The sequence below is a fragment of the Corylus avellana genome, chromosome 1 (genome assembly GCF_965113065.1).
Source record: "Corylus avellana chromosome 1, dhCorAvel1.hap1.2, whole genome shotgun sequence".
In the NCBI taxonomy this organism is placed as follows: Eukaryota; Viridiplantae; Streptophyta; class Magnoliopsida; order Fagales; family Betulaceae; genus Corylus; species Corylus avellana.
Window position 1 is genome coordinate 509385 of NC_142490.1, and position 17363 is coordinate 526747.

Genomic DNA, 17363 nt, shown 5'->3' on the forward strand with positions numbered 1-17363 from the left:
GAGCAATCGGAGAGAGGGAGTTTGAATTTGAACCTGCATTTCGTGATTGAAAGCCACTTAATCCTTTCGATGAAATAAAAGCGAGGGGCATAGATCGACACCCACCCAATAGCCCTTACAGTTCTAGCGTCACCTGGCATTGATTACCGATCTTCGGCTTTTTTTTGGCTATCCCAAAATGAGGAAAAACCTATGAATGGCTGGCAACTCAAGGATGTCAAAATTATTGGCTCGGATAAAGGTATGTTGGTTGGAATGCTGCTATTACTCTTCCATCCCACCCCCTCTTAGTTTTGAGTAGGCGTTTGGTAGGTGCTAGGCATTGATAAATCGATGGAAGGGACAAATTGCCATGGTCGGCAGAACCACCCCTAGTGGGCCACCCCCAGTGGAGCCCAAGGGGTGGTCGAAACCACCCCTAGTATTGGGGGTGGTTTTGGCCATCCCTTTGGCTCCATGGGGTGGCCTCAAATTTTTTTTGTTTTTTGTTTTTTGTTTTTAATTTTTTTAAATAAAAAATTTAATTAAGTGGCTATGTCATTAATGATGACGTGACCACTTATGTCAAGTGTCAAATTTTAATTGGTCAACGTGTTAGTGATGTGAACTTTCGTTAAATTAACTAACGGTCAATGGATGGAAATATCAATTTGGTCTTTATCAAAATCACAGATACCCCTTGTGATAAAAATTAAACCATAAGAGAGAAAAAAATAAATAAATAAAACCCTATGGTGGTGTTAGGTATTTAACCCTAAATTTAATTTTTAAATTTCTATGGAAAAGTGAGAGAGTAGAATTATATGTGTTGAAAAACTATAAAATTAATGGCCCCGTCAAATGGCATATGATTTTTTATTATTCTTATTTTTTTTTATAAACAATATTTTTATTTCATAATATTGATAAGAAACCTCAACGAACTTATGTATCAGTCATTGTCCAAATAAATGTTATATATTACACAAGTGTCTCATTGGCTTGATGTGGCCGTGCTGAAGAATATAATAAAAAAGAATAAGAAAATCTGTTACGGTCTATAACTAAAGTACAAAATTACATTGTTTGGTTAAGTATTTTATCTAACGTTACTCTGAACATTCTTAGCATTATGAGATAATTTTAGAATAAAAATGTGGTTTAAAGAATTAGCCTTTATTTATTTTTTCTTAAGTTTCTATTTTGATGGAAAGTGAACTTATAATTTATAATTAAAATGCAGTCTTATAGTATATAGATATTTTAACAAAGAATTTGTGTACTCATATAACTGGTATTTTATTTATTTATTTATTTTTATTTTTTTTGCACCAGAAGAATCATTTGCTTCCTTATCAGCTGACCAATTGCTTGCCCGGTTCTGTAACATCTTATAATCCAATTAATAGGAAGGAGTGAGGTCCCCTGCAATTCCAATAGGATTCTGCTTGAAGGAGATTCCAATCCTCTAATTAAATATTATTTTCAGTATTATTTTTATCTTTTTCTTTTCTTCTTCCTCTCGTCTCTCTCTCTCGCTCATCTCTACCAGTCGCATTCCCCATCTCTGGTCTCCCTCTCGCCCCCAGATCCTTGCAAAATTTCACCCAAATCCCTGCAAATCTCTTGGTGGGCATGGGCTCTTTGGTAACAGTGGAGGCAACAAAAGATTTGATGCAAAAAAAAAAACCCCACAAAATCAGAACCAAACAAATAGAAAACAAAAAAACCCAACAAATCATACACACCAAACAAAAATCTGCACTGAAGTGGTTCATGTCTGCACCGACGGTGCTTCGAATGGTTGGGTTTGAGTTTGTTTGAGGGAGAAAGATGAGTCAATGGAGCTTCGAATGGCTGGGTTTGAGTTTGAGTCGGCCGATGATCCGGAACTTGGAGGCGCTGGTCTTCACCTTCATGGGGTTTGAGTTCGTATAGCTATTTGATTTGATGCATTTTTTTCTCTTCGATCGGGTCTGTTGATTTTGGGCGTATGTTTTGAGTGAAGGAAAGGAATTGAAGGGGTGGCTTCAAGAGATTTTGGGCATATGTTTTTGGGTACTCCGGGTTGATTTTTTGTCTGAGGAAGAGAGAGCTAAGAGAAGAAGGGAGCGTTGAGGGAGAAGGGGAGGAGAAGGAGAGAGAGAAGAGAGAAAAGGAGGGGAGAGAAAGAATAATAAAATTAGAAAAAGAGACGCTTGGAATGATAAAATATTGCTAACACATTGAACTTTAGGAAGGAAAATTCTAAATTTAACTAAAAAGTTAAGATAGAAGGGCTGTTGGAGATATTCTTAGAAGAATCAAGAGAACAAAATGGTGAAAAGACTAGAGATGAAAGGGAGCCAAACACACAAAAAACGACAAAAGGGCCTACCGTAATGGAAGCCAGCCGCCGTCTTTTTCCCGACCCGTGGCCGGTGGGAACGGCGAAACAAGCTGAAATTTAAGAGGCCGGTGGGATTCTATTCTTCACACACGCCGTCGGATTTTGGGTTGACTTTTCTAAATTTATATTTGGTCCCGTCATCGTCATCGTCTACTTAGGTTTTCCTGAAGGGAACAAAATAACATAACGCTTACTACATCAGCCATTAGAATATACTTTTAAGTGACAGTTTATTATGCACTAATTCTTATTACACTCGTTTTTATAAAATATGAATAGTTAACTTTTCCGTGAGTTTGTTAAAAGATTATAGTAAAAGCTTAATATCCCAAACATTTTTCTTAGCTTAATATACAAGATTGTCACAAGTTGCCATCTCCATCTGGACCATCTCAATCTCCATTTCCGTCATTTTTAAACACCCAAAAGCTATAAATTGAAAGCTTTTATCGATGGCGATAAGCTAAACCTATCAAGGCAATATGATGTGACATATATATATATATATATATACACGTATGTGTGTGTGAGAATGAACTTTTTGTGCATATATAGTTATTCCAAAATGCTGCAAAATCCATACGTTGAGAAGCTCAACCAGATTCAAAGTCATTGAAACCGAGTAAGAAGGTTTTGATGCACGTGATCGGCCCCTCAGGTCAATTTCAATTGCTCATCACGTTTCCACTTTCAATTTCTAAATATGTAAAGAGGAGAGCCAGTTTTGTTTTGGGTTCTCCTTTATGACCAATTAACCCTTTCTCTTTCTTTAAATAAAATAAAAATTCCACCCAACCAAAGAATACTACATGCTCTTCTATTTTTCCTTTAAAAATATTTCCCTCGTTGATGTTAATTAATCCTGCCATCAAAAGTTTTATTTTTGTTCAGAAAAATACAGTTAGTTACTTCTCATGATACACCTTATTTGCATTTATCCTTAATGATACCTTGACCAATTCTAACTACAATTTGGAATAGGATCCTGAGGATTATCTCTAGTTCATTTTGGACTAAAGAATATCTAGACAATTTGGAACAAGATCTCTTGAGGTCTGTTTATTAACAAAAATAAATAAATAAATAAAATATATATTTTTAAAAATAATTATAAAAGAAAATAATAAAATTTTTTAAAAAACTAAGGGGTGACTGACCACCCTAGTTGGGGCCGGGGGTGGTCCGACCACCCCAAGGGCCAATTTTTTTTTTTTTTTTTTTTTAAAAAAAATGATTTGGCCCTTGGGGGTGGATCGTGGGGTGGCTTTAACCACCTAGACCTGCCCTTGGAGGTGGCTGAAGCCACCCCAAGGGCCCTTGGGGTGGATCGGCCAACCCCAAGTGCCAAATATATATATATATATATATATATATATATATATATATATATATATATATATATTGATTTGGCCTTTGGGGGTGGTCCGGCCACCCCCAAGGACCATGGGGTGGTTGGCCACCCCTTAAGTTTTTTTTTTTAATTATTATTTTTTAATTATATATTATTTTATTTATTTATTTTTATTAATGAAACAAGTGTCCCATTTATGGCATTATGATCCTGACCATTAACTGGAGATAATCCTGTTTCCTATAATTTATATGCAATGAGTCTCTTCTTGTTAAGACGGACAAAAAAATAGCATGTGATATAAGAGTGTCTTGACCATTGCACATGGGGCGATTAGGCCATTTTGGAATCACATAAAAGTGGTCAAGCCACTCTTAAGCAGTTTTAGGTAACTCCACCCTACTTAATAGCATTTCAAGGATAATCAAATCATCTCAAAGGTGTTTTGAGATATCACAGCCACTTTCAATAGAGCTTTGACACCACCCAAGGGTGGTTTCCTTTATCTTTTTTTATTTTTATTTTATTTTTATTTTTTAACTTGGAGGATATTTAAGTAAATGTATTGCCTAACCTCAAGATATATTTTCGTTAGTTCATGTTAAAAATATGTACGTTTGTGCCACGTGGTCATTTTTCAGCCTGATTTAGTGTCATCAACTAAAGGAGGGAGCTATTTGCATTAGGTGGTAAATTGAAGAATGTCAAATGTCACAAATGATAACACAATAACAAACGTGAATGAGATGATTGTTCACGGGATAAGTGAATTATTTGTCTTTCCTCTCATAGGAGAACAAAACATGATTACTTCACGCATCATCCAATTTTTGTTAACGTCCTGTTTGGACGTAAAATATTTTATGAAATTTTTTTTAAGTGGTTAGTACGATCAAAAATTATGGTTAAACTAAAAATATTTTTAGTTAACTAAAAAGTTCTTATTTAATTAATCAATGTAAACTAGTTTCTTTTTTAAATTTGAGTTGAACTTTTTATTCTGAAATCGTTGGAGTTTGTCAAACCACTACTAGAGTTCGCAAGACCACTATGGAAATTTGCTTCATTGGACCACTATTGGAGTTTGCTGAGAAGTTCACTAGATCATTGTCAAAAACTGTTAAACTTCTGCTAGTGCTAGAGATTAGCGAAAGTAGTTATCCGTTTTCCGGCGTGATCATCTTTCATATGAGCCAAAAGTTAAAAGTTACTTTTAAAAAAATCTGAAAAATAATTTTCCGTTGAAAATATAGAGTTGAAATGAAATAAAAAAAGATTATTTGGCGACACAATAATTCTCTATCTTTTGACAGGGATGCCATGGAGCTGGGTGGACTAGTTCTCCAAGACACGGCACAGCTGCACAAGGGCATTGAAACGTTGACCGCTATGTCAACTACAAAAATAGCGGCCAAGTAAAAAAGGGTTAAAATTGGAAACAATGATTGGCTATAAAATTGGGGCAACCATGAACCATCGTAGTGGATTCATGGTAACTGCCAAGCAGAAAGTCTAACAAAGAAAAGCCTACATAAGAGATAAAGTCCACTTTCTCCATTTTCTCCTACTCGAGCTTTCTCTCCCAGCTTGGACTTCAATTAATGACTTTTTGCTCATCTTGTTGGCCGAAGAACGCCCAAAGAATCATCTGCTGAAATGGGTATTTGCTTTGGAGCTCCCTCTCGTGAGCCTGCTGATCCTGCCACCCCGTCAACAACCACTCCAGGTACAATTAAGTGTAATCCAAAATCTGTTTTCACATATTCTTTCCATCTTGGAGTTTTCCCATCTGATCGTCTACTGTTTTCGATTTCTTAGTGGCATCAAGTAATGGCAGCAAGAACACAGGGTCGTCAGCTTCAGCAACAAGCGGCAGCACCGGGAAGAGTCAATTTTCAGAGGAAGCTGGTGGAGGGGTGGAGGAGTTATACCCTAATGGGAAAATCTTGGAGACACCCAACTTGAAAGAATTCACCTTTGCGGATTTGAAGACTGCCACCAGGAATTTCAAGACGGATAGCTTGTTGGGTGAGGGAGGATTTGGGAAAGTTTTCAAGGGTTGGATGGATGAGAAGACGCTTACACCCTCTAAGGTCGGCACTGGAATGGTAGTTGCTATCAAGAAATTGAACTCAGAAAGTATGCAAGGTTTCCAAGAGTGGCAGGTACCAATTTTTTTTCAACTCTTTAATTTACTGCTTTTTTCTATTTTCTGCATCAAAAATTATGAGAAAAAGAAAAGATTGGAGAAAAAACAGACACTGTTATTATTGGATTGGTATATGTTTCTTGTTTGGGCTTTCAGAGACTCATGGTGGAATCCAGCATATGCGAATTGTTCCACTTGTATCATCACATGCCTCTTTTGCCCTTGATTCCCAGTCCACCAATGAATAGAAATAGTTGTGACTTTTAAGGCCACCACGATAGTCACACTTCTAGAACATTGCATTACCCATTGAGCGCGTTATGCGGTAGCACATGCCATTTATGTTGTAAAGCCAGACCAATAATTAGTTTTCTAATCTTGGTTAGCGTAAAAAATTGAATCTTAATATCCACCAACCCATCACAAATTTGGTAACGGTTTTTGACACGTTTTATTTTGAAGTGCACAGGATTGTTCATGCAAAAGCATTTGAGTTTTGTAAGGTTGTTCACTTGTTTGGAGTAAGGCTAGCAATTTTTAACACGAGTGGCGAGTTCAAACATGAAATTAGCTTGTTTTAGTAGTGAAAGGTCTAACTCGTTTAATTAAATAGGTTGGATTAGGGTTGGCCTATTTAATCATATATCTATGCATCAACACGACTTGAACTCAATACGAAATTAGCGAGTTAAAGTTGAGGGTTTGACCCGTACCCGTTTAATTAATGGGGTTCGGTTAGGGATCACCTATATAGTCTTATATATATGCCTCGACACAACCTGAATTTGACATGCGAACATGAATTGCCGCTCCTAGTTTGAAGACACGATATATCACAACCAAAAAAGAACAAAAGGGAAGTTCTACTAATCCTTAAGCACCGACAATCTTCTTATCCTAGGCATTCAAGCATTCAAAGCACTGATGAAATTAGGAGGATTTTTTATTCTAAAATTTGTGCATAATTTGAGACGAAATCAAATGGAGCTCCTGGGAACAAGAGGCCATTGGGGCCATGGCGCCAAGGTCTCTGTTCCGTCTCTGACACTAGGCAATGTAATAATTTGAAATAAATAATTGGGAGTGACCTACAGACTTGGTCCAATGCTTCCTGTAATGTCTGACTAGACCGTCCTAAAGTTCAGAAGTTTGTAATTTAGAGGTCAAGTGGACAGTTGACCAACTAGATGCCTTTTTGTGAACTAACCATTGCATTAATTACCATTTGTGATTTCAGCTTCTCTCAACTTCTCAATTGTCACGTTGTTGTTGGGTCAATATGAAATCTAATGCTTTAACATGCTAACATGGTCGGTACAGATGGGGATTGTTTTGTAATGACTAATACTAAAAATTACACTTTTATCCTACTACTATTTTACATTGTTGATATGGCAATGACAATTGACAATCATCATTTGGTTTTTTTTTTTTAAAACAAGGATTGATTCAAAAACTGATTGGCATTGTCACATTAGAAATGTGGAATAATGGCGAGATAAAAGCGTGATTTATAGTATTACTTGTCTTGTAATGCCAAATGACATTGAGTTTAGTTTGCTACCTTAGCATTGACACAGTGCTATGAGCCTCTGCCTATGTGTTTATAAACCAGTTTTTCTTTATTTTTAATCCTTCCGAATATCACCATTTAGATAGTAATATGTTCTTCCCTTTCCATTTGATTGTGCAGTCAGAGATAAATTTTTTAGGAAGGCTTTCTCATCCCAACTTAGTCAGGCTTTTGGGATACTGTTGGGAGGATAAAGAGCTGCTTCTTGTGTACGAGTACCTGCAGAGGGGAAGCTTGGAGAATCATCTTTTTCGAAGTATGAATTTGTGGAGAAATTTGAGAAAATAGAACTGCTTGTGCTTGCTTTGATTATTGTGTTAACTAAATGACCTTTTTTTTTTTTTTTTTTTTTTTTTTGAGCAGGGAATCCAAACATTGAACCGCTCTCTTGGGACATTCGACTGAAAATAGCTATTGGAGCAGCTCGTGGCCTGGCTTTCTTACACACTTCAGAGAAGAAAGTCATATACAGAGATTTTAAAGCATCAAATATTCTGCTTGATGGGGTTTGTCTCTATTTGATACATATCTTCTTTTCTACTTCCAGTTTTAGTTTAATGCCCTAATATGTTGCTGATAACATAGGAACTCAAAACCAGATAGGAAAGCTAGCTGCTATGTTGAAATGATCGGTGGTATCTCATTATTCCAAATTCTTTTTTGTTTCCTTCTATTTTTTATTTAATTTTATAAGTAAGAGGAAGCGAGACCATCTTCCATAAAGATTTACTTTGTGAATTGCCAATCTTCCTTCTCCAACAAGCGAGAAGATATCTCAACCGATGAGGCATGGCCCATGCCTATTTCGCAATGGAGCAAGAGGTGGCTAATCATCTTTGGCTGCCAAATGCATCATTTTTCTCGGGTTGATTTATGAGGAGACACTAGAGAAGAGATATAAACTTGTTGTTTGAGATAATAATTTGGGGTTGGAGTATAAGCATAAACTTGCCTTTTAGTTAGTGAATAATCATATACAGAACTAGTATTACTTAAATTTTTGGTTAATCTCCCTCACACAAAATACATCGAATCTTGTTTGTAGCAAAACTTAGTGTTTTCTACCATATAGTAATATACTCATCACCCAATACCCATATTACATAGATATTTCAACAATATTGCAGACATAGTGATAATAATCTCTGTATTTATATTCCACTTGTCTTTTTATGCTCCCACAGAACTACAATGCAAAAATCTCAGATTTTGGGTTGGCAAAATTGGGGCCTTCTGGTGGTGATTCACACGTGACAACCAGGGTTATGGGCACATATGGTTATGCAGCTCCAGAATATGTTGCAACAGGTAATGATATCTTGGAACAAGTTCTAGAAATTTAATACTTCATGGAAACAGAGATATCATATTGAAGGGTTTGGCTTGGATTATTGAAAATCATTAGGATTGAGACATGTATCCCATAGCAAGTCACAAGGGACGCGTCCTAGTTCGAATGCATCCAATTCTAACTGGAATTGGACTCGAGCCAAATCCATATTTAAAGGTCTTGCTATTTAATCACATAAATGAAGGCGGTCTAGTTTTAAGGAATATGTAGGTTGTATAGTTCTACCAAGTGGATTGATAAAACATATAACAGAACTCAAAATTTCAAATTTATGTTTTATTATATGGCGATTTAAGCAGAATTAGGCCAAAATTAGAACTGTAAAAACACTCTTAACATTTTGCAGCCAAGGAGATCAGCTAATTTGCCTGCCATTGCACTGTTCTTCAACAGGTCATTTGTACGTGAAGAGTGATGTGTATGGCTATGGCGTAGTGCTGCTTGAACTGCTAACAGGCCTTCGGGCACTTGATACAAAAAGGCCAAACGGACAGCAAGCTCTGGTGGAGTGGCGCAAGCCATGTCTTTCTAGCAAGAGAAAGCTGAAAACCATCATGGATACGCGGATGGAGGGTCAATATTCATCGAAGGCTGCTTTGCAGGCAGCGCAACTCACTCTAAAATGCCTAGCTTTTGATCCTAAAAGCCGACCTTCCATGAAAGAAGTTGTGGAGGTATTGGTAGGGATTGAAGCAATGAAGGAAAAACCAAAAGAATCCAAAATCAACTCTGCTACTACAACTCATCGCCATGGTCATGGCCATGGTCAACAACCTATTCATCATCGTTCTCCATTTCACACTGGGCACCATGCTGCTGACGTTTGAAGTAATCTGGTTTGATTTGTTTGATTCTTTTTTTTTTTTTTTTTTGTCTAGTTATCTCTTTGGATTCATTACAAATTTTGGTTGTTTTGCCTCACCATTTCTGTTCTGTTCAATGGAATGAGTGCATTGTAATACTCTAAATGTAATCATCATAGAGTGAAAAACGTCCTTACAGTATTTTAATTGCTTTTTTTTTTTTTTAATAACATGTCCGTACAAGGGGAGGGAAAGAGAAGAAAGGAATTCGAATTAATAACCTTCGCTTCATGAGGCAAATAAAACAAAACAAAACAAAATATGGAATGAATTCATTTTTTTTTTCTATGCAACTTTATGATGCGGTAGTGTAACTTAGCTTATGGATTAGTACTTGTTAAAAATAAAAAATAAAAAATAAAAAATAAAAAAATTAATTGTTGATTTTTCACTATTACGTCATCTCAACAAATCTACTAAATAACATTAATTGATGAATAAGAGATGGATTAATAGAATGTGTTTATTCTTGGTGGTTATTATATCTAGGTGCCTATAGTTGTTTTTTTTTTTTTTTTTTGGACATGTCTAAACAAGGGAGAGGAAAAATCGAGGAAGATGATTTGAATTAGTAATTTTCGTTTTATAAGACGTGGTTTCAGCCAATTGAGCTACCTCTTAGACACCCGCCTATAGTTAGTAAATATAGGCGTGTATCAATAATTATGATTACAGGTATGGTCAATTTCTAAATATCAAACAAAATATACGATAAACTTATGAGAGTTATGGTATGAGGTCCATCAACATTCAATGCTAGATGTACAGGGATCCAACGGTGAATTTGAAAAAAAATAAAAAATAAAGAATAAAAAGATAAATGGGAGATGGATGAATAACATGTGTCTATTCTCGGTGGGTTGTAATTACTAAATCTAAGCCCCTATAGTAATTAAATAGGAAAATGTTAGGCTTACAAACATATTTTACAAAAAAATGGCACAACATGATTGAGTTTCTCAAAATTTGAATTTATCTCATATCCAATCATGTTGTGCCACATCAGTTTGTAAAAGTTTTTTTTTTTGTAAAATATCTTTATAAGCCTAGCATTCCTCAATTAAATATAGGCATAAGTCAATATATATATATATGAAAATTGTTTTAGGTTCCCTTCAATGAATCTAAAGGGTATAGGTTCCCTTAAAACCTAACAATCTATCCGATTGTGTGTATGTAAAAACATTCACGTAACAAAATATTTGGTAAGTTAGGAGAGTTATTGTACAAAGTCCATCAATATTCAGTGCTAGATGTAGAGGTTGTTAGGTTTTACTAGTTAGCTGCATTTCAGCTGAAAAAAAACAAAAAAACACAAAAAACACAAAAAGTTTGTTGCATTTCTTTTTTTTCTTTTTTAATTTATTGTATTTCTTTCTTTTTTAAAAAAATTTTATTTTTATGCCAAATTAAAGATCACGAGTATAAAGCTCTTATAACACAAATCATAAAGCTCTGTAAAATCATAACTACATGCTATCCTACCGAGAATAGGGGTGTCAACTCTGTCCTGGGGAGAGGAGGAGGAGGAAGCAGATCTACTCCCTCTTTGAACTTTATGTCTTTTTTATTTGACATGTCCACATAAGGGAAGAAGAAGGGAGGATTCCAACTAATGACCTTCACTTTATGAGGCGTGATTCACAATCAATTGAGCTCCCTTCTAAGAATGCGCAACTTTATGTCTTTCAGCAAGGAAAGAAGTACACTTATTTTTAGCTTCAGTTTTACTACTCGTAAACGTCAAAAAGTTACATAAAATAAATAAAAAAAAAAAATATATATATATATATATATATATATATATATATACTATTTTTAAGTTGCCTATTTCAGATAATATATATATATATTATCTGAAATAGGCAACTTAAAAATAGTAAATATTAAATGAGAGTGAACTTACAAATCGAACATGTGCTAATTCTGGTTTTCATGACCATAGAAAATAGTGCGGCGTGATGTTTTTTAACCAAAAAATATTATGAAAATTCACGTCCCATAAGTTTTGAGGGATCAAAATATGATGTATAACATTATTTTTAAATAAATTTAAAATTACCAAAACTTCCTTTTGAAGAAAATTGTATTTTTTATAGATTAATCAAAAGATAGAGTAGATTGCACAATCAAAATAATATCACAAATATATTCAGGAGATTCCTCCATCCAAACCATCCAGTAGAGCTCTAGCAATTAAAAAAAAGGGGACAACACATGCTAGAAGCAAAAAAATATTTGAGATTAGATGCTATCATGCTATGCAATTAAAGAAAGGGGACAAGGTACACATACTACAAGAAAAAAAGATTGAGATCGGATGCTATGCAATTAAAAAAAAAAAGGGGACAACAGAAGCAAAAAAAGATTGAGATTATATGCTATGCAATTTAACAAAAAAAAGGGGGGTGGGGGAAAGGTTCGATGAGGTTCACTTACTTGAATAAGTGAATTATTTAAATGGATTCAGATATATCTTTAATAGTGTACTGTTCATGGCAACAAATGTAAGCTACCTATTCAAACAAACATGTGAGTGAATTGCAAGATCTAATCGAATATATAAGTCTCATATTTGTTGTCTAAATTATAATTTAAATAATATAAAATTGCTGAAAAATTCTATGTATACTTAGATGAGTAGGTAATTAAATTCAACTAAACTCTTGATGGAATAATGTTAAAAGTCACTCTTGTATTACTTAAAAAATTATGTGGCTTTTAAAATTAACACTGACTTTGTGATTGATTATTATTGAATTATGATTAAATGATGATTTTAAAAATCACTTCAATCTTAGAATGACTTCTAAAATTACTCATTCACCACCAATACTCATTGAATTTAAACACGCGGAAAACTAAAACTAACAAATTGGACCACAAAATAGTTTAAAAATCTCAACCGAAGACTTGTGTGAGTAGGCTGGTGAACATGCATCTAAGCCTCGGTTGCCAGTACGTTCTATTTGTATTTAAATACGAGGGAAAATGGTGCAGCCCAATGAACATCGGAAGGCCTATGTCCTCTGTCATTGTTTTTTGTGTGGTTCTACGATCTCTCTCTCTCTCTCTCTCTCTCTCACTTGGTAAAAGTGCGTCTCTTTCTTCCTTAGCTGCTCTCGCTTTTCGGAAAACACACCGTTCATTTGGTTGCTCTCCATGAGTTGTTGATTCCCACTTTAATTTATTCAGTTTTGTTTCTGGGATTTTGTTAAAGAGAAATGGTACGAATAAAAAAATAAAAAAAAATTCGAGGACGCAGGCTTCGTAAGCTTTTGCGTTGTGGCCAAAGATGTCAAGAACCGAAGATTGACATGATATTTTTTTGGAAACTTTAGTTTGAATTTCCATTCGATTTTATAAACTCTTCCTGAACTTTTAAATCTCTTACATTGAACTCATAAACTTTCAAATCTCTCACTTTGGACTCTTAAACTTTGAATTGCTCTCAATTAGAACTCTTCTGTCAATTTTAGCCATTAACATTACAAAAAAATATCAAAATATCCATAATTTTCGGTTTTTTTTTTTAAAAAATAAAAAAACATTTTAGAAGTTAAAATTTTATACAAAAGTTAGAGGTATAAATGTCATGTAATGTTTAAAATTTGACGAAGGGGTCCACATTGAGAGAAATTCAAAGTTCAGGGGTCAAAAGTGAAAGATTTAAAAATTCAGGAAATATTTGTAAAATCAGGTGGAAGTTCAGGAGGTCAAAGTGAAATTTTTCATATTTTTTTAATAATTTGTAATTTAACAGGTTTGTACTTCTTTTGATCGCTAGATGTCATTAGGGTGGTAGCGGCCTCCCCTGTTGCCATCGGAGGTGGCTAGGCCACCCTGATGAGACTCGAGGGTGGCAAATCCACCGGAGTAGTGCAACCACCACTAGGTCATGCCACCCCATGGAATTCTAGGTTTTTCCTTTTTCTTTTTTTTTAATAAAAAATAAATTTAAGGGTTAAAAGAAACTTTTGAAAAAAATTTGATTTTTTTGATAAAAAAGTTGTCAATTCTTATATGTAAAAGAATAGTAACTCTCACGAAAATAACTATTTCTAAAAATATCGTCTTATCAAACAAAATGAATATTCTAATCATTCTATTTTGTAGGTTTATTCCGCAAATCGAGCCTTTAGTCTTATTTTGACTGTTCGTTGCGCTCATGTCATCATGACAGAAGTGGCTGGTAAACACATTGATGGTACAATGGGCAAAACTGCGCCGAGTCATGTGTTGATTAGTTAACCGATTCACTGTGTACCATCTAGATGGTAAGAAACTATTCTCAAAAGTGGATTTGGCTCAAGTGCTGTTAAAAAAAAAAATAAAAAAATAACATCTTAAAGTCTTTTTAACGGTTTAGATTTAATTCCAAGTTTTTCATGAAAAAAATAAAGGGGCATTGAATCCAACTTCTTGATATTTATAGACATGTACCTGAACAGATATCCCTGACTGAGCTGCTTAGCTCATTGAAATTTTGCTATATTTCAATTTTAAAATGAGCATGTTTCTGAATTTCGTTTTTCAATTTCGTTGCTTTATTCCCTGCTCTATGTTGGGTGTAGATTTTCTATTAATGTGGATTGAAAGTCATATCTTGAACAGGCTTATTTTGGCCCCGGTGATTAAGGTTCTCTGCTACTTGATCATATAATGGAGAAAGCTAGAGGTGAAACTAGTGCAAGGCAATTGGCTTGGTGTCTGTGTGTGTATATATATATACACACACACAATTTTATGATGCGACATTATAACTCAGCCTTTGGATTAATACTTGTAAAAAAAGAAAAACAAATTATGGGCTGATTTTCATTATCACGTCATCCCAATTGTATTACAATAGTATAGTAAGTCTACTAAATAGCATTATTTGATGAATAAGAGATGGTTTTTATTTTATTTGTTTTTTTTTAGAAAAAAAAAAAAAAAAAAAAATTCTAAATTTTTGACATGTCATTTTCACATGTCAATCAAGTGTGACGTGGCATAATTCGCCACATCACTAATTGATATAATTTAAATATATATTTTTAATTTTAAATTGAATTTAAATTTAACAACGTGGCAATCTTTGACACGTTGCTATTTATTGACGTTTGGAGTTTACTACGTCACTAATTTGTGACGTGGCAAATTCAACACGTCAATAAAAACTTTATTGACACGGCACTTTTTGCCACTTCAGAAATTAGTAACGTGTCAAAAAGTGGGTTACTGTAGACATGTAAAAAAATCTCCATTTTTTTTTTTGTAGTGAATCCTCATCACCCAATTGATCGCTCATGAGGGCAGATCTGGAGAAAAGAAAACTCTTATTCAAAAACAAAAATACAAACAAACAACCAGCAAGCATCAACAGCGGCGGGGTGAAAGAGACGATGTGCACTGGCTAGTGTTGGCGCGTGGTGGAGCGAAAACTGGTTGAGGAGAGTAGATCTAAGTTTGAAAACTTAGATCCAAAACCCCACCGATCTCAAGGAGGAGATGAGCGGTACAACACGGTGGAAGAGGCCGAAGATGTTGATTTGGTCGAAGAACACCTAAAAACAACGAGAAACAAAAAAACAAGAAAAAACTAGAAGAACAATGGGAGGATAGGAGTGGGGAGTAGAGGGGGAGGGAGCAGATCTGTTCCCTCCTTTTCTCCAATTAAAAATAGTAAATATTAAATGGGAATGAACGTACAAAACAAACATGTGTTAAATCCGCTCTTCTTTTCATGTTATTCGGATAGAAAAAATCCTCAAGGATATATGATGTTGTAATATCAAAGCAATGTGCGCTTATCATTTAGAGCTTTATGCTCTTAGATTTGTTTAGAGATTTAATGCTCTAGATTATCTTTTGATGTTGAATAAAGGTAAAATTTTATTTTATTTTTTTTAAAAAAAAACAAATTATGAAAAATCACATAGCATAAGTTTTGAGCTATGAAAATGTGATGTATAATATTAATTTTTAAATAAATTTAAAATTACCAAAACTTAACATAATTATCATTTATCACTTCTTATAATAAGATAAAGGGGGAGGGGGAAGTGGAGCTCTAGAAATTGCATTTGCTAAATTTTAGATTGGTTAAAAAATTGGATTAGATTGAGTTTAGTTAAAGATTACATTTATTCTCAAATCCGAATCACATTATATTAGAGGACAACAATTAAAAAAAGAATAGAGTTTTCTTTCAAACTAGATTGGAAGAAGTTCATCCAACTTAGTCTATAAAAATGATGCGTCACTTTTCATGTGAAAAACACATGCATTTTGAGTAAAATTTTTAAGATTAGATGCTATGAATTATCAATATACTTACGAGGGGGGATTGGCATAGGTCATGCCCCCCACTGAGATATGATAGGATCTAATAAAACTCTCACATTTTGCCCATCAAAATTATAGGTGGCAAAGTGTTATTTGCCATCAACTTGGTCCATGTGCCCCTTTACATCAACTTGGATCATGTGCTCTTTGACACCTAAGATTTTGATGAGCAAAATATTGGGATTTTATTAGATTTTAGCATTTCTCTCCCCTCCCCCTAAAGGTTAAAAAAAAAATAAAAAATTATAAGGTGTAATTGTGTTTTTTAGCCAATTGGCCTCTAGCAGTAGATTTTTTTGGCTCTTGGCCTATACCTATAATAGTTTATGGCTTGGTCCTTGCCTACAAGAAAAAGTTTTGGGGGGGGGGGGGGGGGGGGGGGGGGTGGGGGCTTCACTTGAACCAGCACAACCCATATATAAAAGGCTAAATTGAGAATAATTTGTTCTGCAACTGGTACAGCAGCAATTAAATCCAGTCAAAATCATGAAATAAGAGAACATTCAAACACTGTAGTGCAAAAAAAGATCCCAATTCACTTGTAGCATAATCACACTCCTATCCACTTTTACTATCCGAGTTCTACTCAACTAAGCCCTATCAAATACTCATGGGGTCAGCTGGATCACTCCCTTTTCATGTGTTAGCTCTATTGCATTGACTTGATGTGCATACAAGTGAAATTATTAGCACATGGAAAAACCACCCTACTCACTTTCTCTCATATTGTCCTTCACCGTTTCTAACTCTCAAAGTCTTTCATTACGAGCAAATGGGCGTTTCGATCTTCTTCTTTTTTTTCAAGGAAAACTTCTATTACAATTTACAACATTAAACCTCATTTTACAATGTTTCTGATATCATATATCATATCGGTGCTTTAGAACAGCTTTTGATGACTGACAGCTAAATAATAGTAGAATTCAAATACAATTGAATGAACACCAAAAGTAACTAAACACTACCATGTAGTAATAAATGAAAGCACACAATTCTCAATTACCATAATTAGGAGGCGGCACCTCCGTCGCATACTCCCAATTCTGATAATCCAGTGGCTTCAGGCGAAGGTGCTGAGGCAGACGAAACCCTGGGTTCGAATAGTACGGCCGGTTCGGCCGAGTCTGTTGGCTTTGATTATTATTATTGTTCTTATTCTTATAATTATTATAAGGTGGAGGCTAACGGAACTGTGCATTTTGAGCATAATGCGGTGGTCTAGCGTTGAGAGGTGGAGGGCGAAACCTTCCAATGGATTCAAATCTTTAATAATTTACTTGAATATGTGAGTGGATTACACGACCAAATCGAACACGTAAAGTTTATAAAATTCTCTTATATTTACTGTCTAAATTACAATTTAAGCAATAAAATTGCT

General features: G+C 34.7%; 1 protein-coding gene across 1 annotated transcript; it reads left to right on the forward strand.

The window, feature by feature from the left end:
• The first annotated feature begins 5052 nt into the window (after positions 1-5052).
• On the forward strand, positions 5053-9782 carry CST (Protein kinase superfamily protein). Its single transcript, XM_059581354.2, has 6 exons — positions 5053-5445; positions 5538-5884; positions 7562-7697; positions 7805-7947; positions 8626-8749; positions 9186-9782. Exons 1-6 carry the CDS (start codon positions 5376-5378, stop codon positions 9617-9619), a joined length of 1254 nt encoding a protein of 417 aa, XP_059437337.2. The 5' UTR covers positions 5053-5375; the 3' UTR covers positions 9620-9782.
• Positions 9783-17363: the final 7581 nt, after the last annotated feature.